The following is a 25,810-nucleotide window of genomic DNA, read 5'->3' as shown; positions in this document are numbered from 1 at the left end:
ACCCCAAGTGACTTAGTCTGGAGCTTCTTTAGGCAGTCTATTCCACCTCCTCCCTGTTCTAACAGTGAAGAAGTTTTTCCAGATATCTGGTCTAAACTTATTTTGCTGCACCTTCAAGCCATTGGTCCTCATCCTTCTCTGTGGAGCAAGAGAGAGAAAGTGCTTTCCCTCTTTTTATGGCAGCCCTTTAATTAGTTGAAGACAGCTATCATGTCTCCTCTTAAGTGACTTTTTCACAAGCTGAACATGACTAGCTCCTTTAGCCTCTCCTCATATGAATTGCCTTCAAGCCCTTTATCATCTTTGTTACCTGCCTCTGGACCCTCTCTAACTTCTCCATGTACTTTTTTTAAATGTGGAGACCAGAACTGCACACACTACTCCAAATGAAATCTAACCAGTGCCAAGTAGAGAGGTACCATCATTTCCCATGCCTTGTACCTAATGCTTCTGTTGATGAATCCCAAAATGACCTTCACCTTTCTGTGTAGCTACATCGCACTGTAAACTTGTATTAAGTCTTTGGCCTACCAAGACTCCCAAGCCCTTTTTCACAGAGCTGCCATTCAGCCAGGTGTCACTTATTTTTATTTGTTTTTGATTATTCCTCCTGAGGTGTAGCACCTTGCGCTTGTCCACATTGAACTTCATCCAGTTAGCTCCAACCAAACTTCCAGTATGTTAAGACCCTTCTGAAGTTGTGCTTGCATCCTCCAACAAGTTTGCAATCCTTTCCAGTTTTGTCATCTGAAAACTTACTCAAGAAGCTTTTTATGCCAGTATCCAAATCATTAATAAACATGTTAAACAGCACCAGGCCCAGGATGGACTCTTGTGGGACTCCCCATGAAGCCACCTTCCATTCTAACATGAACCCATTAATAATTACCCTTTTGCTTGTGGTTCTTGAGCCAGGTGTCTCTTCACCTTGTTGTAGTTTTAGTCTAGTCCATGTTTTTGCAGTTGGTTTGTGAGAAGGTTGTGTGGCACCTTATCAAAAACTTTACTAAAATTCAGATGCATTATATCCATGGCATTCCCTTCAACCACCCAAGCAGTTTTTGTCAAAGAAAATCAAGTTTGACATGATTTGTTCCTAGTAAACTCATACTGATTGTTTGATCAGCCTTTCCTCCTCCAGATGCTTGTAATTGACCTTCCTTAGGATAAGCTTCAGTAACTTCCTAGGTATTCATGTGAGGTTTACTGGTCTGTAGATGCCTGTGTCCTCCTTTTTTGCCTTTCCTCTGTAAAAAGAAGAAATACTACATTGGCCCTTTTCCAGGCCTCTGATTTATCTGTCTGGCCTGTCTCCTACAACTTCATGAAGGTTACTGCCAAGGGCTCCAAGATCTCCTCTGTCAGTTCCTTCAGGACCCTGGAATGAAGTTCACCTGGCCCTGCTGACTTAAATTCATTCAGACCTACCAAAAACTCTGATCATCTCTCTTATCTCCTCCCTCAGCTTGCCCCTTCTATAACCAGATAATCTGTATTGGGTATTTGACTGAAACTTAATTTTTTTGTGAAGACTGAGACAAAGTAGATCTGTTGAGTAGATCCGCCTTCAGTTGGGAGTTCCCTGTGGCTTGTTAACAGAGAACAGCTTCATTGGTCCTTCTTTTTTGGCTGACGTACTTCTAGAACCTCTTTTTGTTGTCCTTGACTTCCTTTCCTTGGTACAGCTTGTTGTTTCTCTTTGCCTTCCTGATTTTTGTCGCCACAGACTCTTGCAATTTCCTAGTATGCTTCCTTGATGACTTCCCCTTTCTTCTATAGCCTGTGCTTTATTTTTCCATTGAAGGTATTTTAGATGCTCCTAATGCAGCTACAGTGGTCTCTTGCCATTCTTCTTGTGCTTCCATTGTGTCAGAACAGTTTCTTGTTGGGCGTCCAATACTGTGCCCTTCAGAAGCTCCCAAATGTCATGGACACCTTTTTATCTTTCACTGTATTCTCATGACACCATGCCTATGAACTCCTTGAGTTCTATCAAATCTGACTTTTTGAAAACTTGCAATTTTGTTGACCTTGTGCTTTAAAAAAAAAAAAAAAAAAAAAATGGTGACAAACCAGCTATATCAGCCAATACTGATCCGATAACATATGCAGCCCAGCAGTGTAAAGACCAGTGTCTGGCCGGTAAGTCTTGTGGGGGGTGGAGTGCAGATCGAGGTCCCCACAGTGAGGGAGGGAATTGGGGCAGGTGCTGCTCAACTGGGATTTGTGGGCAGGGTGAAGATAGGCTGTCTGCTGCAAGCTTGGGGCCAAGGGCTGCACTGGCCTCTTCTGGGGGGTGGGGGGGCAACTGGGCTGGTGCTGCAGTTAAGGTAGGTGGGGCAGGTGGTAGTAGCACTGGGAGGGGGGGCTACAGCAAATGCAGCCCTAGCCTAGCAGTCCTGCCAGGAAGAGGCCGGTGCAGCCTCTGGCCCTGAGCCTTCCCCTTCCCTGGATGAGCCACCCATGGCTCCCTTCCTTCCCCCACAGACTTTCCAAGCTGCCAGGCTGCATTCCTGGCTGCTTGCATGCTGTGGCTGCACTCATACATATGGCATTTATCAGTGACATTATTGGCTACACTGGCCAAAAAAAGCTGATTGCTGACAGTGTCAATTTTCCTTTATTGGTCCGATATGGACCGATTTTATTATTTTAATTTTTTTTATCAGTGCACCTGTAGTGTTGCATCTTTCACCTTGCATCTTCCTTTCTTCGCTGATGTCTTCTTCATCCTGAACACCACCACCTTGTTCTCCCAACCCTGTCCTTCTGAAACAGTGTAACCCTCCATGTTGGCATTCCAGTCACAAGAAATGTTCTGCCAGGTCTTGGCAATACCAGCCAGATCATAGATCTTTTTACCGGCTGCATCTTCCAGCACCTCCTTGTTTATTTCCCATACTTCTTGCATCTGTATGCATACATTGGATGTGTTTTGAGCTCCTTGAACCCCTTTTGTGCCACTTGGTATAGTCCTGTAGCTCTCTTGCCCTTTCCCAGAGTTGAATTGCTTTGTTGAGTCCTTTACCCTCTGGACTGCATACTCTGTTGCTGGAGAGTTTTTTGATCACCATCCCACACAGAATCTAATTTAAAGCCCTCCTTGCTAGGTTGGCCAGGTGATGCCTAAAGATGCTTTTCCCTCTTCTCATCAAATGGATCCCATCTCTTGATGGCAGTCCTCATCCCAGTAACATCTGCGTGTTGTCAAAGAAGCTGAAGCCTTCACCTAGACACCACCATCTAGGTCATGTGTTCACTTCCAGAATACTATGTTCTCTGCCTGAACTCTTGCCAGGGGCTGTGTCTGAATGAAGGCCAGAACCATGGGTTCCATCTGGGTGGAGGCTCAGAAGTACCAGAGGGGAGGGATCCAGCTTCCGGGGATGTGGGGTGATGTGTCCCACCCACCGTTGCACCAGTAGTAGTTTAGCTAGTACTGTGCCAACCACTCCCTTGAGGCTCACTGCCTAGGGCCTTGTGCCCCTTCTGCCTACCTTCTCATGCAAGCTCCCATGCTAACTTGTGCACTGGGCCTGGAAGCAGACCTGTTTGCATGTTCTGTTCATGAGTCTCTGGTCACATGGCTCCCTGGGGGGCTGGGCAAATTAGGAGCTGGAGTGGGGTGACCCTCTTGACTCCTCAACTGCCTCGCCACAGCTGTGCTAGGTCCCTCCTACCATGGGCCCCACTTACCTCTGGCTAGGCTGGGGATTGTTGGGGGTCCTGGGGCTCATGGGGGCATGGTGGGTTTCCACCTGTGCATCTTGCTTCAGAGCCGAAGTGACTGAAATCCCTGCCTACTTGTACTTTGGTGACTGGCTGATCAGAGGCAGGTTCCATCCAGAGACTGAAGCGCTCAATCTACCTCTTTACTCACAAGGCAACCTAGCTGAGAGAATGCAGTGAAAATTCTCTTGGCAACAGAGTACAAAGGAGCCATGATTTGCTTTCTGTTGCCAAGAACATCTGCCAGAAGGTGGTTTCCAGTCTCTTTAGTTACTGATAAACTGCTTAAGATCAAATTTATCCATGACTGTACAAATATCTAGAATTTTTAGGCCCCATGTCAACATTGCCAGCCTCACCTGTAGCTCTTAATGTGCCTGAGGTCGGTGTGCTCCTTGTCCAGACATCACATAATCAAGAGACCTCAAGACCAGCAAGACCTAACTTGGTGGTCAGACCCACTAAATGTGTGAGGGAAGTAGGTGTGTGGGGGTAGTTTTTGTCCCTTTTCCAATTATGACATTTTCTCCAGGTGCTTTAGACTGAGATGCTTATCTGAACTTTCTGTAGATTTCAGGAAGGCATGCAATACCAAGAAGATCTGCGTTCAGAGTCCCTTGATCATAGGGAGAACATCAGTGATAGGGTAGGGCAACGTATCAGTGACTCTGGTCACCTCTTATTAGACTAGGTTTTTTTCACTTAGACCTATTGAAAATGACTACATGCTATCGTATACTTCCTTATTCATCCAAGTATATCTGGAAATGAAGGTAATTTTATTTACCCCTTCGGCTGACATATATGGATGTTGGCTATTGACTAAGATTCTCCTTAATGAGTGTAAGACTTTCCCTTTATAAACTGAGAAACCTGAGCATTCCTGGATCTTACTGTTCAGTGTTTTAGCAACCTTGTCTTGTATTGCAGAGGAACTGAAGGACAATTACAGTTGCCCTACCCTTATGTTCACATAATGGAGTATATGGAGGCACAAGCTGTAGCTACAATCCTAATAGATGATGCTAATAAATGTTTCTACCAGGAAAACTTTATTCTTCAGAATGGATAAAATTGCGCCAGCAGCTCAAAACAATAGATACCCAGCAGAGTCTGCAGTACCAAAGAATTGCAACAACGTGCTGCTCCTGGAACATGTTGGGCTAGTCTTTTAACTCTCTTAAGATTCATTATAAAATATTATTGGTGTACAATGCTTTTAATTTTTTTTAATCTTATCTAACTGTATTGGTAACAGATTCCACAGGGATCTCTTTCATACCCATTCTGTGATCAGAACTGTTCGCCATGTGCGACTTCTGTATTGACTTTCTTAATTTTTTTTTGTTGAATCAATTACTTGATGCTTTCAATATCTAACCTTACTATCAAAGCAGTACTTACTGCAGCCATTATTGCAACTCACTGAGCCTCAAACTTTGTGGCTGGGGTTGTCATATCCCTCCTTTTCCTAGGCAGTATTATAAAAATTCATCCCTAGGAATCTCAGAATTTGATCCTACACTGGTGTTGCCTTACCAGCCTTCTTTCCAAGGTTGCATTTCATACTGAGAAATACAGCCTGCTTTGGATTTGTCCTGAGTGTTCTATATCTGCTTCTTCAACAGGCCAAGCCACCTCATATGAGAATCTTGAAATGGAAAACTACATAAAATTCTACCTGCCATCATATCACTGCAAGCCTCTTCCTCCAGTTGTCCAGGCACATTCTGTCATAGCACAGATGGCATCTTCTGGCTGGTTTGGGAATGTTTCAGTTTCTTACTCTTTAAACCAGCATGGAGCAGACCAGTCACAGACTTTGGTTAAACGTTGCAGATTGACCTAGCATTTAGGTCAGATGGCAAGCCTAAGAGAGCAGTGCTTCAAGTGGTACTCACTTGAAACAGTTAAAACTCCTCAGTCCCACTGTCCAAAGAAGTTATTGTATGTCATTTACCTCCTGTGATCTCTACTCTGTATTTGGCAGAGAGTATGATTGCTCTTCCTCAGCAGGAACTGGGGAGATATTGGAGTCACTGAGTTGCATAATCTATTCTCCAATCACATTTGTGGTGTTTTTACCAGTCCCTCTTCTGCATTGCAAAGGAACCAAAGGACAGTCACAACTGCCCTACCCTTCTGCCTTCACATGGAAGTATAAGGAGGCACAGGTTGTAGATGAAGTCCTAACAGGTGATGCTATTAAAGTGCATATGCTCATATAATGAGATGAACATGAGCTGCTGCATGTGGGACCCCATAGGTAGCACTGAAATTCAGAAAGGGCCACATTACTACTTGTCCCTGTCTCTCAAGTACTACTTTACTACACCCTCACTGAAGTATGAAGTAAAGCTGGAACAGTACTAATAAACACTTGAAAGTGCTTCTTAAATGCCAGTATATGATGTTGCATTCATGCACTGATATTTGAATAAGAAGTATCAAGGAAGGAAGCATGTTCTTGTTGGAAGGGATTGCAGCTGATGTCTATTCTTATGGCTCTTCCAGTTGCTTCTGGGCATTTTATGCTTACTCTCATAGTAGTTTGCCAGCTTAAGGATGGTCTCAAATGTATCTTCCACATAGCGACTAGATAATGTGATTTAAAGCACAAGGGTCATGATGCTAAGAATTCCGTCCATGAAATACTTCAGCTTTACACAGTAATTAATAGTAATTTCTAACATCCAAGCAGGAAGCGAATTTTCTTTTCCTTGTCTGTTCTGTGCTTTTGTGAGCAGCTTTAATTCTAACAAGTCTAGTAGTCATCTAATAACCACATGTGCCTTCTTTTTTTGATTGTGCAAACAGTAATATAGAATAACTCCTGCCTTTTTATTTATTTAAACCAAGTTTAATAACATTAAGCTGTCCTTTTTTTGTAGGATGGAAGAGCAGCTTCTGCTGTTGTAGTTTGTTCTTTCCTGTGCTTCTGTCATCTCTTCACTACTGCTGAGGCTGCAGTTTATATGTTCAGTATGAAACGCTGTCCACCTGGCATTTGGCCGTCTCACAAAAGGTACAGTATGAATTGGTTTTCAAAGCATTGTTAAAGCAAATCTTTCAGAAATGAATATGCTTAACCCTATTTTACAGGATGATTGTAGAGAGGTAGATTAAGAATTGACCTGGTAGGACTGCATAACATTTACAAAACCAAACAGCTTCACCTGTAGGGCTGTGTAGATTTGAATTGTATAATGTTTTAATTGTTACACTTGTTTTTTATTTACCAGGCAAATAAAATGTAATTGGTGTGGTGTAAATACGTTCGATGGCTAGATTATAATTTCAGTTCTAGTTTTTATAACCCTTCCTTCACCTACCTCCCTCTTCCTTAAAGTCCCAGAAAAAAGTGTAAGATGCAACAGTTTACCTACAACTTTTTGCTTATGTAGTAAGGTATGACGTACTTTTTGAAAAGAGCAAACCTAATACGTTAAAATGAGCTTTTAGTTTGGTAACAGAGTAAACTTGGTGCACTGTATTAGTTTTTGTAATGGTAGAAATGTTTCAGTAATGAGATCCCAGTATGGCATCTGTTAATAGATCTTTGCTCATTGCTGCATGAGCAGAGAAGGAATTTGTTTTCCCTCCACTCAGCTACTACATGTCCGGGGAGGGGATTTCCCACCTTCTTTGGGTGCTGGCTGCAGCCAATGCTGCAGATTTTGACTGGGGTTTGCCAGTGCTCCTGTTTTAGGAATAAAACCCTGAGGTTCTTGATCAGCGGATCATGCCTCTGCTTAGGGTTAGTCTGATTTGCCACACTTGGTATCAGAAAACAATTTTACCCCACAGATTTGGTATGGGCTGTGGAGGTAGGGGTTTGCCTTCGTCTGTAGCAGGGGGCATTGCCCTCTTCTGTGGATCTCTTAAACACATTTTTAATAATCCTTGCATCAGGTGCTGTCTTAGTCAGGGGCATATTCCCCCCCCCCCCCCCCCCCCCCCCCGGTAACCAGTCAGTGACTAGGCGGGGTTCCCCCCATGGCCAACTGCTTCAACTGAGGGTGGGCAGATCCCTGTGCCTGCTGAGAACCGACTGCTTGCAGGGCAGTATTGGCACTCCCACCTGCTCCCCCTGCCTGCCACCTGAGCGGGGTATGCAGCCTGTTGCGGGGTGCACCGGTGTTCTCAGGGGATGCACGTGCACTCCCTGTGCATTGCCACAGAGCAGCACAGTGACAGCCCTTGTGCTTGTACTTTACCTGTCATGAGTTAGTGTGCTTTTGGTATCTTTGGGCAATATCTCCTGTAGTTGTGTGACTGCAGTAGTTTCTTGTTTAGGTAGGGATGATCCTGCCTAAACTAGATGAGGAGTGGCCAGCCTGCAGCACATGTGCCAAAGGTGGCATGAGCAACCTCTGTGTCACATGGCAGATGGGGGAATCGGAAAAGACAGCACAGCAGCAAATAGGACAAGAAACAGAAAGCAGATTGGGTGGGGGAACGGGTTTGGAGAAATACTTGAGGATGGTATTTTGTGGCATGCCTGCAAAGAGTTGTGTGCCCTTCTCCCCCCACCGCATTGGATTAGATAACCTCCAGAGCTTTTCAGCCCTATTTTTCTTTGATTCAGTCAAGACACTAGTTTTGAAAAGGGGGGAGGACAGATTAGCAAATAGCAGAGGAACAAAATTATATACTACCATTTAGAAAGGTATTTAGATGTGGTTTGGTTAACTTAACTCCCTATCAGCCCACCACTGCTTATGTTCAGTGGATCCTGACCAGGATGAATGTAAGAATAGTCCAGGAATCTGAGCTGTCCTCTGCAGCTTTAGAGACTTAGGCTCATTTACTTCTATAACTTACAAGTTCTATATCCCTTTTCTGTGTGCCTCCCATTTCCCATCTGGAAAATGGAAGTAATGGCACTTTCCAGCCTCACCGGGCTAAATACACTGAAATATTGTGAGTAGCTCAGCCAAACATGCAATTCTTGCTGATACTTGTATCTGGTAGTTTTTTGGGTTTTTTTTAACTTAAATCAAAAGACGGCATTTAAGAACCTGATCAAGTTTATTCCAGAGGTGAAGATGAATGCTTCAGCATTCCGACTTTTGACCAACGAGTATGCACTGGGTGCATCTACATGAGACGCTGCATCGCTGGAGTGATGAGCTATGGCAATGTAGTTCATCGCTATGGAGACGCAATGTCTGTAGGCACAAATCTTGATGCCAATGCTACTGCTCGGTAGCATCAGAAATGACCCATGAGGTGCCAGGACTGCATAAGTAGGTACTAAATGATTGTTCAGTAACTACTGCTCAGTTTGGCGTAATGTGTGGATGTACCCACTGTGAGCAAAGCCAGCTAGAAATATACTCTACCCTTCAGAGCTGTGCATGTTATGAGGTCATCGATATGGTCTTGAGTAGGTTAGCTTTTATGGGAGGAATGAAAAGTTTGTAACAAGTAGAAAATGATTCAGGCTATTTAAGTTGATACTCAGTGTGGAAGGTGGAGAACCTGCGTAAATAAGGTTACTGGCTTGTGTGCTGCCTTGTGTTTAGTTTTGGGGAACTTTAATTCTTTCATTTAGGGCCAGATAAGTGGTATGGGGCTGGGTCTGTGGGCTGGGTCCATCGTGTGTCCCAGATGGCCCAGAATGGCCTCTGTGTACAGTGTAGGATGTCAACTCAGAGACCAATGGGTAGCACGGGGTGCTGGATGTTAGGGCATCATAAGATGCATCCAGCCCACAGGTCATATCCTTTAACACCTCTGCTTTACATTGAGTTCATGCAGGTTTAGAGTTGAAATAACTTCCTCCTTAGCCTTAAGTGGAACGACTCTGTAGAGGCCCACCATTCAAATTTAGGATACTTTTCTTTGTCCAATTCTTTCAAGTTTTGGTTTGAGTCTTCAATAGAGACATCATTTGGAGAAAGGCATACTTAAGTTTCCTAAAGTGATATTAAATATACAGTGTTGTGATAAGATGGGGTGGGCTGGATGCAGCCTGCCAGGCTATTCTATCTGGCCCGTGGGGCCCCTAAAAAAAATTTAGAAAATGTAATGTTAATCTGCCCTGGGTTGCCTGTCATGTGGCCCTCTGCTTGCTGAAACTAAGTAAGTGGCCCTCTGCCCAAAATAATTGCCTGCCCCTGTGATAAGATCATGCCAGCATCCAGCCTGCTATTGAACTGATGGTTACAAAAGCTTTTTGCATTGTGATTTCTAGGCTCTAGGTTTCTGCTGAACAAATGCTTCTTGTTTTGACAGGTATATTGAGTACATGTGTGACATGATGGCAGAAGAACCCATTATTCCTCACAGCAAGCCGATCCTCATCAAATCAATTGTCATGACTCCAGTACCTCTCTTCAGCAAGCAACGCAATGGCTGTCGGCCTTTTTGTGAAGTTTACGTTGGGGATGAAAGAGTGACTACTACCTCACAGGAATATGACAAAATGAAGTAAGTGCAGGTTGCAGCTTGGTCCCTAAACTGTAAGCCAGCTTTTCTTTGTGCTGTTTTTAGTATTTGTTTATGTCTATGACACATGTTTGTGCTGTTTCACTGCACTAATGCAGCTATAGGCCTTTGAATTCAAAGTTTGTTGATGAAAAATCAAGTTGTGGTCCTTGTACAGTCTCACCGTAGTTGTGGTCAACATCCTGCTTGCAAGCTGTAACCCTAAGCACAGTCTTGGAGTATTTGAAAGTTAGTATTCAGACTTTTATTTAAATCCAGAATGTTTTGCATCCTACGGAGTATAGCATGAGTTTTAAGGTTGTGCTTAAAGGAAATTCAAATATGTAAAATCAAAATTACACCTTCTGGAAAATAACCATTTAAAATTTAATACTGGTTCACAGGAGTATAGCAATTGTTTTTTCCAGCTTCCGCTCAACAAAAAAAGCATAATCTCAAGTTTTGAAGTAAGTTATACTGACGTGGTTTAAAATGCCTGTGTTTTCCCCACACCCTCCTGGAAGAGTAAGGATATCTGCAATTCTTTTCCTAACACCAACTGTAGACAAACTAGGTAGTATGGGTGTGTGGAACAGGCTGCATTCGATTCAGATTTGGCCCGAATTGGGACAGTGATTTAAATGAGTTGATTTCAGATCACTGTCCCCAATTGGATTAGGCCAAATCCCAATCTGAAGATTTGATACTGACTTGGAGAATCAGCGGTTCAGCCATAGACACTGCTTTAAATGTTTGTTCTACATATCTAGAAGTAGCAGCACAGCTTGTGAATGCTGCGATGCGGGGGTGGATGGAGCATCCCATAGAACACTGCCCCTTCCCCCACATGCTCAGCAGCAAACCCAGAAGTGGACCGGAACTACTTCCGGTCTGCTTCCAGGACTGCAGCTGAGCATGTGAAGGCCCCCCCCATGTCCCCACCAGCTTGGCAATAGGCTGCGGGGGGACCCCAGGTACCCCCCCCAGACCCAGGAGGCACCAGTCACTGAGCCATGGGGGGGCCCCAGCACACTTCCCAGTGGACCAGAAGTTCTGCCGAGCATGCTGGGGAGCCCCCCCGTGCTCCTGTGGGATGCTCCATCCACCCCAGCATTGCAGCATTCACGAGCCACCTGCTACCTCGAGGTATGAAGAAAAAACGTTTACACCTGCATCTATATCAAAATCGCTGAATCTCAGTCGATTCGGAGGGTTCTGATTCGATTCAGAGAAATTAAAGGGTCTCCTTATTCGATTCAGATTTGGAGATTCGGCCACCAAATCAGGCTGAATCTCCACTGTATTGAATCGGGGACTGAAGCTTTGCACAGCCTTATTAGGCAGCACTCCTTATCGTTTGATCCTGCTGAATTGACTAGAATTTCTTGTCTTGGTATTTTTAGTGCTAAAATGTTATTGATGTACTTATGGGAGAAGTCTGGGATGTTGACAGGAAGAGAGAGTTACCACCAATAACAAAGTGCTCTAATAACCTAAAGTCCCCAACTGATATTCAGAGACTCGAATGACATTTTTGGGTTTTTGGCCTGCTTCCAGTAGTTTAAAAATAAGGACAAAAATTGGGGTTCACCTAGCTGCAGTATATGGGGAGAGCTTTCCAAAGAGGTCAAGAGAAGAAGCAACTCATTTTTGTCACTGAACAGTAGTCTCAGAAGACAGGTTTTTTGGGGAAAATACGTAGTAATATTTGTGAGTTGACAGAATCACTTAAAGAAACCAAACTAAACAAAATAAAGGAACCAAAAGTTTTCAAAAAATATAAATTGTTGTTTTTCTTTAGAGAGTTTAAAACTGAAGATGGCAAAGCGGTAATCCCCTTGGGGATAACAGTGCAGGGAGATATTCTCATTGTGATCTATCATGCCAGGTCAACCTTAGGAGGCAGACTCCAAGCAAAGGTAATGATAAACTTAATCATGTCATGTGCTGGCTTTTCATGTTACAGATTGGTTGCTATGGTCTCTGTCTGTCGTCACTGTTAAACACTTAATGATAAAAACTTTAAGTTAAATTGTTTAATTCATTTTTATCCTTCCTTCCTTCCTTGTGACCTCACCGCCCCCCCCCCCCCAAAAAAAAAAAAAAAAGGGTGGCGGGGGGGTTTGTGCAAGACAATTCATCAGCCTGTCTCTTTCCAGGCAACTCCTGGACAGTGGGCTGTCAAGGGGTGTACAGTTTAGTAGGAATTTAATTAAGTAGGTATTTCAACAGAAGATAATTATCCCTGGTATTGTTGCTGGGAACCTTTCCACCTAGTTTTTCCATGGAGTTTTACCATACTCTTTTACTTTTAGAAGGAAAAGAAAAATCACAAGTACATGTTTAACAGAGGTCTTTATCTTACTCTTCCCCTTCTCACAAAATAAATTCATCAACTTTTTTTCATCTCTAAAAGGCAAACTACAATATATTAGACTCCTCTTAGTGCATCAAATTATCAGGAATAAATCCCTAAAATAGTATCTTTTAACAGTGCCTTTTCTAACTGTCTAGCACTGGCTAACTAAGAGATATCACAGGTCTATAAAGTATTGTCATGCCTTCAGAAACTCGGTTTATTTTTTCCAAGACTTTCATTGTGGTACTTTGCTCTTTTTTTTTTGGTTGAAAGGGAGAAACACTTTGTGGGCTATGAAAGCCAAATTTGTTAGGACAGTGTCACATGTTCATAAGATCTTTCTTTGCTGCTGCATAACCAGAGTAAGGTCTGGACAACAGAGTGAGGGAGGTCTCTAAAATATAATGGAGTGTATTAATATGAAGTGTAACTTTTGGTATGCTTATTTACAATATACCGATAATTAATGAAGAGCTTTGAACCACTGTTTTGGCAGGCAAATGCAAAGGATAAAAGCCTGGCAGAAGCTAACTTTCCGAAGTTTTTAATACTGTTTTAGTCTACTGTATACTTAATTCAGTACCTGTGAAGTTTCTCTTTCTGGTTTCTTAGGTGTGGAATAGAATTCTTGCTTAGATGATATTTTCAGAAAGAGAAAATATATAAGCCAAGCTTGGTTTTATATGCCTCACTTTGGTAAATGGCAAGAAATTGTCTGAGCATTAGGAAACTAAAAAGTTAACCTTCTGGGGAAGGGATGAGAATTGGATATTAAGTTAATGACTAATACCTTTTACCTGTGTTTTACACACAACATTTTCCATGTGTTCATGGAACCTAAGTGTTTTCCAACCCCAAGAATGTTTGGATGCCAAATCTGAATCCCTTGTTTTAAGTAGCAGACCTGGATTTAGTTCAGTAACTTGATCAGACACCTCTACATAACACCTAATGTACTTTTTTGCAAGAAAATTTAGGGTCACAGGGAAGTAGGGCTGGCAGGTTCATCTAGTCCAGCACTCTGCTCAAAGCATAATTGTCCCCAACTTAGTGTCTGCCTAGCCTGCTCTTGAAAATGTTCAGGGGTAGAAAGTTCACCATTTCTTTTGGTAGTGTGTTTTGTGCTTGACCACCCTCTATAGCCAGAAAGTTCCTTCTAATCTACAATCTTAATTTCCTCTGCTGCAGCTTGAAACCACTGCTCCTGGTTCTATCACCTATGGCCAAAAAGAAGTCTTTCTCTAAATCTTATTTGTAACCTCCCTTCAGGTATTTGAAGGCTATCAAATCCCCACCCCCCTTCTGCAGATGACTGAAAAACCCGTGTTCTTTCAGCCCATCATAAGTCACGTTTTTTCAGGCCTCTACTCATTTTTGTCACTCTGCTAGACTCTTTCCAATCTGTCCACCTCCTTCCTGAAGTGTGGTGACCAAAACTGGACATACTACTCCAGCTGAGGCCTCACCGGTGACAAATGAAGTAGAAGAATCACTTCCCTTGATTTGCAGGTGATATTCCTGTTAATATAGCTCAGCATGCTATTGGCTTTTATTGCAACAAGCATGGAATGTTGTCTCATTCAGTTTATGGACTGCTATAACTCCCAGGTCCTTCTCTGCAGTTCTGCAGCTTGGCCAGTCATTCTTCAATCTGCATTTGTGTATGCAGTTATGTCCCAAGGGGCAGACTTTGCATTTGTACTTGTTGCTTTTCATGTGATTGATTGCGGACCACTTCTCCAGGCTATCCATGAAATTTTGGATCCTAGCCCTACCTTCCAGTGTCTGCAGCTCCACAAAATTTGCAGACAGCAAGTTCAGTGAAGTGTACATTCAATCCATATAATTGATGAAGGCGATTTGAATAATACTGGACTTGGGGCAGACCCCTGGGGACTCTCCCTTGATGCCATTTGACTACCTGTTGAGCATGATGCTCCAACCAATTATGTGTGCACCTTACAGTGTTTTTTTTTTTTTTTTTTTTTGTCTGTATTTCATTATCTTATTCATGAGATTTGTTGTGGAGAAGGTGTCAGAAGCCTTGCTAAAGTCAAAGTCTCTTGCATCTACTTCTGCCCCATCCACAGATCCCATCATCTTTCTATCACAGAAAGATACCAGGTTGGCCAGGCATAACTTGCTCTCAGTGAATTCATACTGGCTGTTCCTGATCACCGTGTTTCCCCTCTAGGCTTTTTCCAATTTTTTTTTTTTAATTATTAGTTTGTGGGGAGAACCTGCTTCATGATCTTTATAGGTATTGAGGTCAGGCTGACTAGCATGAAGGATTCCTCCTCCTTCCGTTTCTTAAAGATAAATACTATATTTGGCCTTTTCCAATAATCTAGGACCTCACCCAACTTCCATGAGTTCTCAAAGAGGATAGCCAATGGCTCAGCAGTTTCTTAGCCGATTCCTTCAGTACCCTTGGGTTCATCCCATATGGCCCTGCCAATTTGAATATATCTAGTTTCTCTAAGTAGTACTTAACCTGTTCTGACTCCTTCCCTGTCTCTGCTGCCAACTGTACTCATCATTTAGTAGCTACTTCTATTCATGAAAAGCTGAAGTAAAAAAAAAGGCATTAAATGATTCAGCACTTTCTGTATCGTCCATAATAGATTGCCTTCTCCACTCCATAAGGAACCTATGGCTTGTTTGGTATTACTCTTACTCTTTATGTACTTGCAGAATCCCTTTTTATTGCCTTTTTAATGTCCCTTGCCAGTTAGAAGTACTCAAATCATGCCTTGGCCTTCCTAACTTTTCCCTGCACGCCTGTGTGATTTTTAATTTTTGCATTTACTCTCTTAATATCACTGAGTTTCTCCTTCTTTTTTCTTAAGACCAGGCTGGTCTGCTGCATTTCTCATTCTTCCATTGCACTTTGGTAACTTCTTCCTGCACCTGTAACATGGCCTCCTTAAAGTACAGGCTAATTTAGACTAATTATTCCAGCATGCATTAAATATCACTACACTGAACGATGGATTGTTTTAACAATCTTTTCTGGTAACTACTAGAAATCAGAGCTGTATAGTTTTAGTTCAGCTCATTAGGGAGGAAAATACGTAATTAGAAATACTGAGCTTTGGCTAACTTTTGTTCTTCATCTAGTTGTTGGCAATCCTATTAAGTTTTTCTACAATTTTAAAGCAGCATACATTTCCTTGAATTTTTAATCCCGCATTTGTATTTGGTTAGTGAGAAATTATGGCAACTAATCCCCACCTTCAAATGGACCAAAAAAATCCACTTGGTATGTCAATATATAATTTTAGGGCACTTTTTACATGTACTCCTACTAGAGGTGCACCGATGCATTGGTTCGCTATCAGATCGGTACTGATATAAAGAAAATTGGCTGTATCGGAAATCAGCCCAATGCCGCTGATAATTTGGCTGATTTAAATGCTCATGAATGTGCAGCTGCAGTGCAGTACTTGGGCAGTGAGGCACAGAGCCCAGCAGTGTGGAGAGCTGCATGCAGCTAGTAAGTCCATTGTGGTGGGAGGGGAGAGAAGAGGTGTGGTGGGGAGCAGATCAGTGCCTCCCAGGGTGAGGGAGGGGGCAGGGGCAGGTGGTGCCCAGCTGGAGTAGGGCAGGGTGTGGGACAGCTGAGGCTCATGGTAGGGAAGAGGGCTTCCATCACTGCTTGCACCCTGGGAAGGCAAGGGGGAACAGGTGCCCCCAGATCTGGGCAGGGAGGGCAGGCGGGCTGGAGCTGGGGCTGCGCCAAGCTCTTCTTAGTGAGGGCTGGGCTGGGGTAGGAGCTACCAATGGGACTGCAGCCACCCCAAATTTTGTTGCATCTCTGCTTCCAGCGTTGATGCTGCCCACCTGGCGCAGCCCTGGCTCAATGCCCCGCTTCCACCTACACACCAAGAGCCTGGGACTCTGCCAGGTGGGTGGTGTTGACACTGGGAACAGAGCTACGGCAAAATTTTTTTTGGAGTGGCTGCAGTCCCTTCCCCAAACCTATCCCCCACCGAGAAGAGCCCAGCGCAGCTCTGGCTCCAGCCTTCAGCTGCAGCTTGTCTGCCCTGCCCAGCACAGATCTAGGGGCACATGCCCCCTCCATGCCCTTCCAGAGTGCAAGCAGTGGTGGGAGCTGCCCCCCCCCCGGAATTGTGGTTCCTTCCCATGCCTGCCCCTTCCCCCTCCTTCACTGCAGGGGGCATTGATCTGCACCCCCTCCCCCTTCCACCACAACTGACTTACCAGCTGGATGCAGCTGTGTTGGAAATTAGATCGCTATCAGCTGATACGCCTCCTTAAAAACTAGCTATTGTTATCGGCTCCCAAAATCTCTATCAGTGCACCCCTAGCTCCTAAATATTCTGATTTAGTATGCATTGGAACAGACTTAATCTACTCGGAATGCTCCAGCACGCTGCAGCATCTCATGTATTCAGCATCCCCACATTTCAGAATGGCAGTGGGTACACTTTAAGGCTCATTGAACAAGCTTTAGTTAAAGCATCCCTACTGCCATTTTGAAACATGGAACACTGAATACACCAGAGGCTGCAGGTGTTTTAATTAGAGTGGCTCCTGATAGCTGCTCTAATTTAAAATGCTCCCCCCCCCCCCCCCAAAGCATATGTATAGGTTCCCTTATTTAGGCCTCCAATATGGGTGCAATGGGCCCTGTTGTAGTAAAAATCTACTTTTGAGGGGGGGAAAAAATACAAATTTTGTCAGTTAATGTTAAGTATTCCTGTTTTTAAATTATGATTTTTTTAATCTCTTATCTGAAGGGGTAAATTGCTGTTTCATTTCCCAGGCACTAGTCTAGTTATATGCAGAGTAAATATTGCTGTCACTTGGTCCAAATGTCCAAGTTAGTCCTATTTGAAGCCTAGGGAGTTTATTTTGGTGTAATTCCGTACAGTAATAGAGCAAGCTTGTTGGCTTACCTTAGACACCTTGATGAAGTGGATTTTAATGCTGCTAGAGTGTGCCACTGTAAACACAAAGTATAGACCAGGGCCAGGCAATTTTATATTGGGTAGAGGGTCTCTTAACAAGTTTTGGCAAGCTGTCAGGGCTGCATGGGTAGCTCTGCCCCTTGACAGGTGCCCTGCACCCTGGTGGCCATCTTGGGATTGGAAGTCCTGCCCCCTAACCCCAATCTTTGCCACCAGAAGTCCCTCCCCTTGCCCCCAAAAGTACTCTGTTCAGCAAGGGGTTTTAGCCTCTTGGAACCAGAAAAATACCAAAAGATGCTCTAAAAACCAAACACTTTAAAATATTCATTAATTTCATTTTTAAAAATATTTTTGTACTGGTTTACATATGTTTCTGGGTTTACATAGAGGTGATTGTATATAATAGCTTAAAATGAAGTCTTACTCTTGTATATTGTGGGGAGCCTGTGGGTATGTTGGGGTGTCTGGGGGGGGGGTGGATAGGTGCGGGAGGTGTGGGGGGGTATGTGTGGATATGTGGGGTGTAGTTGGGTAGGGGTTTGGGGGGGATGGGTGTGGGGGGGTATGTGGCTGGTGATTGTGTGGGTTTGGGGGTCTGCATGTATGGCTTTGCAAGGTTGGGGGGGTGATATGTGTGGGACACCCTACAATAGATCGATTATCTTTCTGTTGTTCCATGGCCCCGTGCTCCTGTTCCAGGGATGCAGCCAGGAGCCATGTGGTGCTAGAGCAATGTGGGGGCAATGAAATGGCTGGGGACAGGGCTGGGCTCCTGCTTGCTGCTGCAGGATCCTACTGCTCCTGGTTCCTGTCATCTTTGACAGGCAGCCAGGAGCAGATAAATATTTTTCTAATCTTTTTATGGGTCCTGTGGGCTGCATAGAATGGCCTGGTGGATCGTATTTTGCCCACCTTGATATAGACAGACCTAATGATTGTAAATATATTGATGGATGCTGATATAAGCTAGCTGACAACTCTTGTCTGCATGATTCTATAGTAAAAATGTTCCCACTTGAACCCTGATTCACTCAGGGGTTTTTAGAGTGATTTAGCTAACTGGTACTGCTACAGGATCATACAGAAGTAACAGATTATAACATTCTCTGTTATCCCAAGCAGCAGTCCTCCCTCCTTCTTCTCTACTTTTTAGCTACTTTAAAAAAAAAAAAAAAAAAAAAGACATTTGTCTGTACCGTATTGTTGTATCACTCTTCATTAGAGAGGTTGAGTTGTCTGCTCCCCATAGATGCATGGCAATTTAAGCCTCTGGGCATCAGACTTGTCAAATCACTGCTGTTGGCAGCATACACTACAAGAAGCTGTACTGATATCTTTTCTGTATTTCTGTGGTAGCATCTTCTGAAGTCTGTGCTATGCCAACTGGGCATAGAAAAGTAAAGCAGAAGAAAGAGTTGGAAAAATTGGACAGATAGATGAATTAGTTTAAAACCACTATTATGTTGGCCAGCGTGACATGACCAAGAAAAAGATTGCAGAGGAAGCGGATAGAACCCCTTGCATGCTACATGCATGGCACATAAACTGGAGTGTGGGGGAGTTTTTTTTTTTCTTTCCCAGTCATCCTTGTTGAATGCTAGAGCTGTGGCAGTCTTTCCTTTTTACGAGGATAAAACAGAAACTGTCTAGCTCTGTTTAGACCGTTCTTCCTCAGCACTAGAAATAATTTTCTCAAGTGTTTACTATTCTGATAAATGCTTTGACACACATCTTGAGATTGTACTGTTTAAAATTGGGTCCGAGAGCTCCAACAGCTCTTGATCAAGTTGTTCCCTATTTATACTGCCACAAATGAGATCAGAATCAAGTCTTGTGCATATCTGTTATAACCGCAAAGATACTTTATTTGAAATATAAAAATGGTCCAGTTCTCTCCCCAGCTGCACCTGTCAACCCAGGAAAAAGTTGCAATGAAAGTAAAATGGGCATGGTTCAATATGTAGAAGGTCTACTAAAAAGAATGTAAAATACTTTACTGTGTTTTAAGCCACTTACTTTCCTGTATTATTTTTCCTGCTATAGATGGCTTCAATGAAGATGTTCCAGATTCAGTTCCATACAGGTTTTGTGCCTCGAAATGCCACCACAGTGAAATTTGCCAAGTAGGTCGATACTCTGTTGAACACAACTAGCAAACGTTTTTTGCTTTCAGAATTACTTACTGTGCCAAATACCAGATTTAGATAGTGAAGGGACATGTTTGATTAATGTAGCAAATGAATAGCATTCATTTTAACAAAGTGAGTTCTACCTTTTGTGCTTTTATTTGAATTAACACCTCTTGATAATGTTGTCATTTTCCCTTCTAATAACCTGTGAAATGAACAAAATACCCTTTTAAAATTAGGAGGAAGAAAAAAATGAGAGCAGTTGGTTTTCAGCTTTACCAACCAATCCCACAGAACTGCTAGTTACTTGAAATTATTTTTCTGAAGGCAGTGGGATTAACCAAATTGATCTGAATAATTGCTGTGAAAGTTCTTTAACTTACATTTGCAGGCAAGGTACTTTTGAGTAGATGTGGTAACTTTTATTAGACCAACTGAGTAGTTGAAAAAATGTTCTTGGCAAGTTTTCGGATGCAATTGCCCTTTTTCAGGCATAGGGAGTCTCTGCTGGTTTGAGACTCCAAGGAAAGAGGAGCTAAAAGTGTGGCAGGAAACCCAGTTAACCTACAGTTTGTTTTACAGGTATGATTTGGATGCTTGTGACATTCAAGAGAAGTACCCAGACTTATTTCAAGTGAATCTGGAAGTGGAGGTGGAGCCTAAGGACAGACCTAGTAGTGAACGAGCACCATGGGATAACTTGAACATAAAGGGACTCAATCCAAAGATCCTTTTCTCCAGCCGGGAGGAACAACAAGAGATTTTATCGAAATTTGGTAAAGTGTCCCTCTAAGCTATCTCTTGCTAATCATAGGAAAAACTTCTGTTCCCTCTACTAATTGGCTGAGCTTTTTCTTTTTCTTCTTTTTTTTTTTTTTTAATTGCTTCATTTTAATGGATTCTGGCATTTTACATAAATGGCCCCTTTTTACACATGTTATATTTATCAAGACTTTCCTTAGTTTAGGAGTGTCATGCTTAATTTTTCTTTCTTCTAATTCACTTAATTTCCATTGCTGTCCAAGGTATCTCTCTAAATTTATTTCTTGCTTTGTTCCCTAATTTTCTTGTTCCTGACATTTGCAGGAGCTCTGTCTGGTATTGTCTATCTGTACTTTCTTTTTGTGTGCTATTTTCTGTGTGTTTCTTAATTTATTTCATACTTTCATCAGATGATCTTTTGAGGTCCCTTGCAGCCCTTAATTTCTATGATTTGTAACTAGAGTCTTGCCAGCATTGCAGTTACAATGAAGTCAAATCCTCTTACATGCCTACACACTACAAATAAAGCCATTTTTGAGGCTTTTTTTAAAGAATTCTAAATCTGCCTTTTTTCACGTTCATGCTGAATCAAGGTCACTTCTGCCCTTTTTGTTTATCTTCTTAGATGGGCATATTTTTGCTATGGTTGTATGTGATTTTTTTTTTTTTTTTTTTTTTTTTAATCCTTGTTGCTATGTCCTACATTTTATATTGAACTCTAGTTATGGCCTTAAGGTTTACTAATGTTACTTACGGTCAAACTGAGTTTTGCAGATTTTCTCAACACATGTCATTTGGAGCATAAAATACTTAACTTAATCCCCAGGATGAACCCAGTTTTTGTCTGATTTAGGGAAGAAATGGCCATACTTTAAACCGAATTGCATTCTTACTCCTCCAGTTGGTGCAGAGTCCTTGTTTTATGTGAGGTTGTATACCTGCTGTTAAGCCCATTCCAACTACTTCTGTAAAATACCCTTTAGTTCAGTGTTTGCCATTAGTCAGTGAGACACTTGGAAGACGGTATCTCCAGCCATCTTATTACAGTGTTGTTGGTTTACCTCCTTCCTGGATGGTGGTTCTCAGTAGTACCTTTATGGTCTAACAAACTAACAAGCAACTAACAAATTTTTATCCTGTGATGCATTTTTTTTTTTTTTTTTTTTTGGCTGTCGTATTATGGAAGGAGGAACACTGAGTGAATGAATTGTGCTCTGTAAATTAAATTTCCTTACTGTTTTTAATCTATTCAGTATAGTACCAGTATGCCTTTAATAACCAACTAATAACCTAAAACAAAAAGGAAATTACTTTACTTTAAACTGGTTTAAATCAATTTTAAATATAAAACCAGACACAACTCTATGGGAATAAGTTTGATATCTTTCTTGTATTTTATTTCTTGATTGCTATGTAGGTTATTCCTATGAAGAATTGTTCTTTAGAGGCAAACAGTTACTTCATAGATGCTTGAGTCCATTGCCAAATATTGCATGCAAAGTTTGTCACAGTCTAAGCTAATTTGATGTTGGCAGTTTGTCTGAGATTCTTGGCTTGAAATTCCACCTAATAGGTAAACCTGAGCTACCTAGACAACCAGGTTCAACAGCACAGTATGAAGCAGAAGTATCCAAATTGGAACAGTCTTCAGAAAATGTATCTACGGAGCCAGACTCTTCACACAGCAGCAGCACTGAGACAAATAACTTCTTCCACACTTTGGACTGGCAAGGTAGTTAAAGCTACCTCTTTATTTCCTGTACAACACATCAGCTGCTGTCCAAAGATTGTTCCCAGGTCCCTTACGAAGGATAGATCTTAATTGCTTAGGATTTGATCATAAAATAATCATTTTAAAATAAGAGAGCTTTCCAGGCTTGTAAAAATCAATTGCTCAGCTTCATTAGAGATCACTAGATAAAGTACTGGTGGCTTGCTGTGTGTGACAGATGAGACATTCGAGGCGCTCTCCTCTTTGCTGTTTGGATGTTGATTCTAAAAGTCTCAGCTTTAGTCATTCTGCTGCAGCCTTTCTTGGAGCTGTCTTACGAGTGGAGCAAGCAGGCAATGTCCAAAACTCTGGGACTGAAATGTTGCATTCATAGGGCCCTGGCAGGTATTATATTTGTCCCACCATATCAATTGTTCTAATGCCATAAAAAGGAACTGGTCATATGTTCATGTTTTGCTTTTTGTACTTAACTGACTGATTTGACATGCATGTTGGATGCATGACAAATTGCTGTTTTGAACAGCAACTTCATTTTCTCTCTGGGATAAATTTAGCATGTGATCAGGTGTAGAGACCCCCCCACTATCCTAGAGTGCTTGGTTTGCCTGCCTGCCTTCTTCCCTGGGAGAGCAACTGGCTGCCTGACAGCCTACCCAGTTGGGATCTGTCAGAGTCCTGTAGGGACAGCTTCTGGGCAACCCTGTCTTGTTTGCCACCTGGCAGTAGTGTAGACAAGGCTGCAGCATCTCACTTCCATTCTTTTATTCAACAGAGAAGTTTAACTTTTGTGTGGTGCTATTAGTTATATGTTGTAGATGATGGGGACTATCCTTTATAGCCATGCTTCTGATCCATCTGTTCTTGGCAGTCAGTTTTGCTGCTACCTTAGGTTTGCTTATGGCAAAAGGAGTCTATGCCTTTGACAGCTGAAGGAGGTGGATAGTTCAGGTGGCATTTGTGGCAGATGTCCAGCAACAGCAGTCATAGGGCAAAACTGAAAGAATTTGGCATGTCCCATCTGTCCTTCCCCTTCTCCCCCAGTGACTTGTAGGCAAGGCTATCTAGTGTTTGTTCCCTCTCCATCCATGTCTCTTCTGGTCTTTTTGTGCAAGGAATTTTGTTTGAAGCCCTAACTCACATTTGAGCCTAGTTATTTCTTGGCCAAGCAGAAGAGTTCTGCTCTCTTAAAATGATTTTAGAAAATATCAGCCTTTTTTTTTTTTTTCTTCATCAGAAGGAAAAAGTTCAGAGACTGGAATCAAGGACCACTTATCCAAAGACAGTCATCTGGGACTAACTGATGACAGGGATGAGAGTGAGCCTTCGGATGATGAGTTTGCTACGGTTCCTAATGAAGGGATGGTGGAGTTAGCTGAAGAGAAAGAAAAACCCACTTCAAGAGAAGATTTACTTTTTGAAGCCAGTTTTGAATCTCCACCTGCCCAACCGCAAGAATCTCTTCCAGAAGAGAAAGTGGATTTATTAGGGCTAGACTCTGATGTTCCCCAAGAACAGAATCCTCCTGCCTCGGAGATGAACTCTTCATCTAGCAATGCAGACCTACTGAACAATTTGTTGGTGGATAGCACATCTCAGGCTTCGGAAGAACCTACTGGGGACCTTCTGGGACAAGGGGAAGACTTCTTTTTCAGCGGTCAGTCTCATTCCTCTGTCAGTGCCCAGAGTACATCTTCAACAGCGGTGGCGTCTTCTGCAGGTATGTAATATAACGCGCACTTTTTTTTAACCTCATAGATGTATGGCAGTCTGGCACCAGAATCTATAAGTGGAATTTGTTTAGCCTATTCATAGATTTCATAGATTTTTTTTTTTTTTTTTTTTTAGGGTCAGAAGGTACCTCAGTAGATCCAGTCCGAGCCCCTGTTCTGGGCAGGAAAGAGTGCTAGGGTCAGGTGACCCGATCTAGGTGCTTGTCTAGTCTCCTTTTTTTTTTTAAAGACCTCCCAGGTGGGGGAGAGCACCACTTCTGTTGAAAGCCCATTTTAGATTTTGGCAACCCTCACTGTAAAGAAATTTTTCCTAATGTCTAATCTAAATCTGGGTGCCCTTGTAAACAGAGTATCCCCTGTTCCTTGCTGTGGGCCCCCCCCTCACCCCCATGAATTTGTAGACTGCCACAAAATCCCCTCTCTACCTTTTTGTGGAGGCTGAAGACATTCAGGTCCTTCAGTCTCTCCTTGTAGGATCTTACCTGTAGGCCCATAACCATATGAGTAGCCCTCCTCTGGACCCTCTCAAGGTTATTCACATTCTTCTTGAAGTGTGGTGCCCTGAACTAGACATGATATTTCAGCTGTGGTCTTACCAATGCTGCATAGAGGGGAAATACCTCCTTAGACTTGCTCTTGATGCACTTTCTAATGCATGAGAGTGCAGATGGCTTTACTTATCACTTTGTCACATTGACTCATGTTCATTTTGGAGTCTACTATGACTCCGAGATCCCTTTCTGCTGGTGAGCTGCTAAGAAAGTCACCTCCCAGCCTGTAGGTGCATTGGTGATTCTTTCTCCGTAGATGCAGCACTCTGCACTTACCGTTGTTAAACTGCAACGTATTCTGTTCTGCTCACATTCCCAACCTGTCCATATCTGCCTGAATCTGCTCCCTGCCCTCCAGTGTATTTACTTTGCCCCATAATTTGGCATCATCTGCAAATTTGGACAGAGTGCTTTCCATTCTTTCATCCAAGTCACTGATTAAGATATTGAACAGCACTGGTCCAAGGACTGAACCCTGGGGATCTCCATTGCCAGCTTTTTCCAGGACAAAAATGACCCGTCCACCACCACCCTCTGTGCGTGCCCCATAAGCCAATTCTCCAACCAACCTGACCATGTAGTAATCTACATCACAACCACTTACTTTATTTATAAGAATGGGATGCAACAATGCATCAAATGCCTTTTGAAAATCCAAGTAATAAATAAAAGTAGATGACATCTACCTCAACTCCTGTATCCAAGCATTTTTTTCTTTTTATGACCAGGTCACAAAGGTTAGTCAGGCAGGATCTACCTGATATGAAGCCATGCAGGTTGCCCTTTGGCAGTGTTTTTCCTACTGGACTCCCACAGGTGTGATCCTTAATTTTTTTTCAAAGGTTTTCCCAAGGATAGAAGTGAGGCTAACTGGCCTATAGTTGCCTGGATCATCCTTTCTCCCTTCCCCTTGAAAATAGGGACCATATTGGCCCTTTTCCAGTCCTCTGGTACCCATCCTGAGCACCATGAGTACTCAAACAACCATGTCAGTGGTCCTGCTGGTTACTGGTTAATTTCTTCCGCACCCTCAGTTGACAGTCATCTGGGCCTGCTGACTTAAACATGTCCAGCCCCTCCAAATGCCTCTTCACTCGGTCAGTGCTAACTGTTGGTGGGTTGGAGTCCTTCCTGTACCTGTCTATAGCCTTTTTAGGAGATATGTCTTTATCTGTGTTCAGGAATACAGATGCAAAGAACTCGTTTAGGAGCTCAGCTTTGTCCCTCCTATCTGTTACAAATTGCCCTAGTCTGTTCTGTAGGGGTCTTATGTTGCCATGCACCTTTTTTTTGCTCCCTATGTACCTAAAGGACTTTTTGTTGTCTTTTAATTTTTGTTGCCAGCCTCAGTTCCATTTCTGCTTTGGCCTTCCTGATTCTTTACAAGTGCAAGCCAAGCAGGCATACTCCTCCTTGGTGGCTACCCTCTGCTTTCACAGTCTCTAGGCCTCT

General features: G+C 42.8%; 1 protein-coding gene across 3 annotated transcripts in view; it reads left to right on the top strand.

The window, feature by feature from the left end:
* GAK (cyclin G associated kinase) overlaps positions 1-25,810 on the top strand; it is a 124,463-nt gene that overhangs the window by 71,537 nt on the left and 27,116 nt on the right. For 2 of the 3 annotated variants that reach the window (XM_090038963.1, XM_090038965.1), the window contains 7 exons: positions 6,621-6,754; positions 9,970-10,164; positions 11,963-12,080; positions 19,498-19,577; positions 20,166-20,359; positions 21,919-22,077; positions 23,312-23,794. In XM_090038963.1, the coding sequence (XP_089895089.1) occupies positions 6,621-6,754; positions 9,970-10,164; positions 11,963-12,080; positions 19,498-19,577; positions 20,166-20,359; positions 21,919-22,077; positions 23,312-23,794 (1,363 nt within the window). The remainder of the gene's footprint in view (positions 1-6,620; positions 6,755-9,969; positions 10,165-11,962; positions 12,081-19,497; positions 19,578-20,165; positions 20,360-21,918; positions 22,078-23,311; positions 23,795-25,810) is intronic. The other variant, XM_090038964.1, reaches the window with a different exon arrangement.

The sequence above is a fragment of the Crocodylus siamensis genome, chromosome 3 (genome assembly GCF_052110815.1).
Source record: "Crocodylus siamensis isolate JL-2025a chromosome 3, ASM5211081v1, whole genome shotgun sequence".
Lineage (NCBI taxonomy): Eukaryota > Metazoa > Chordata > Crocodylia > Crocodylidae > Crocodylus > Crocodylus siamensis.
This window is presented reverse-complemented; position numbering and strand designations above follow the sequence as displayed.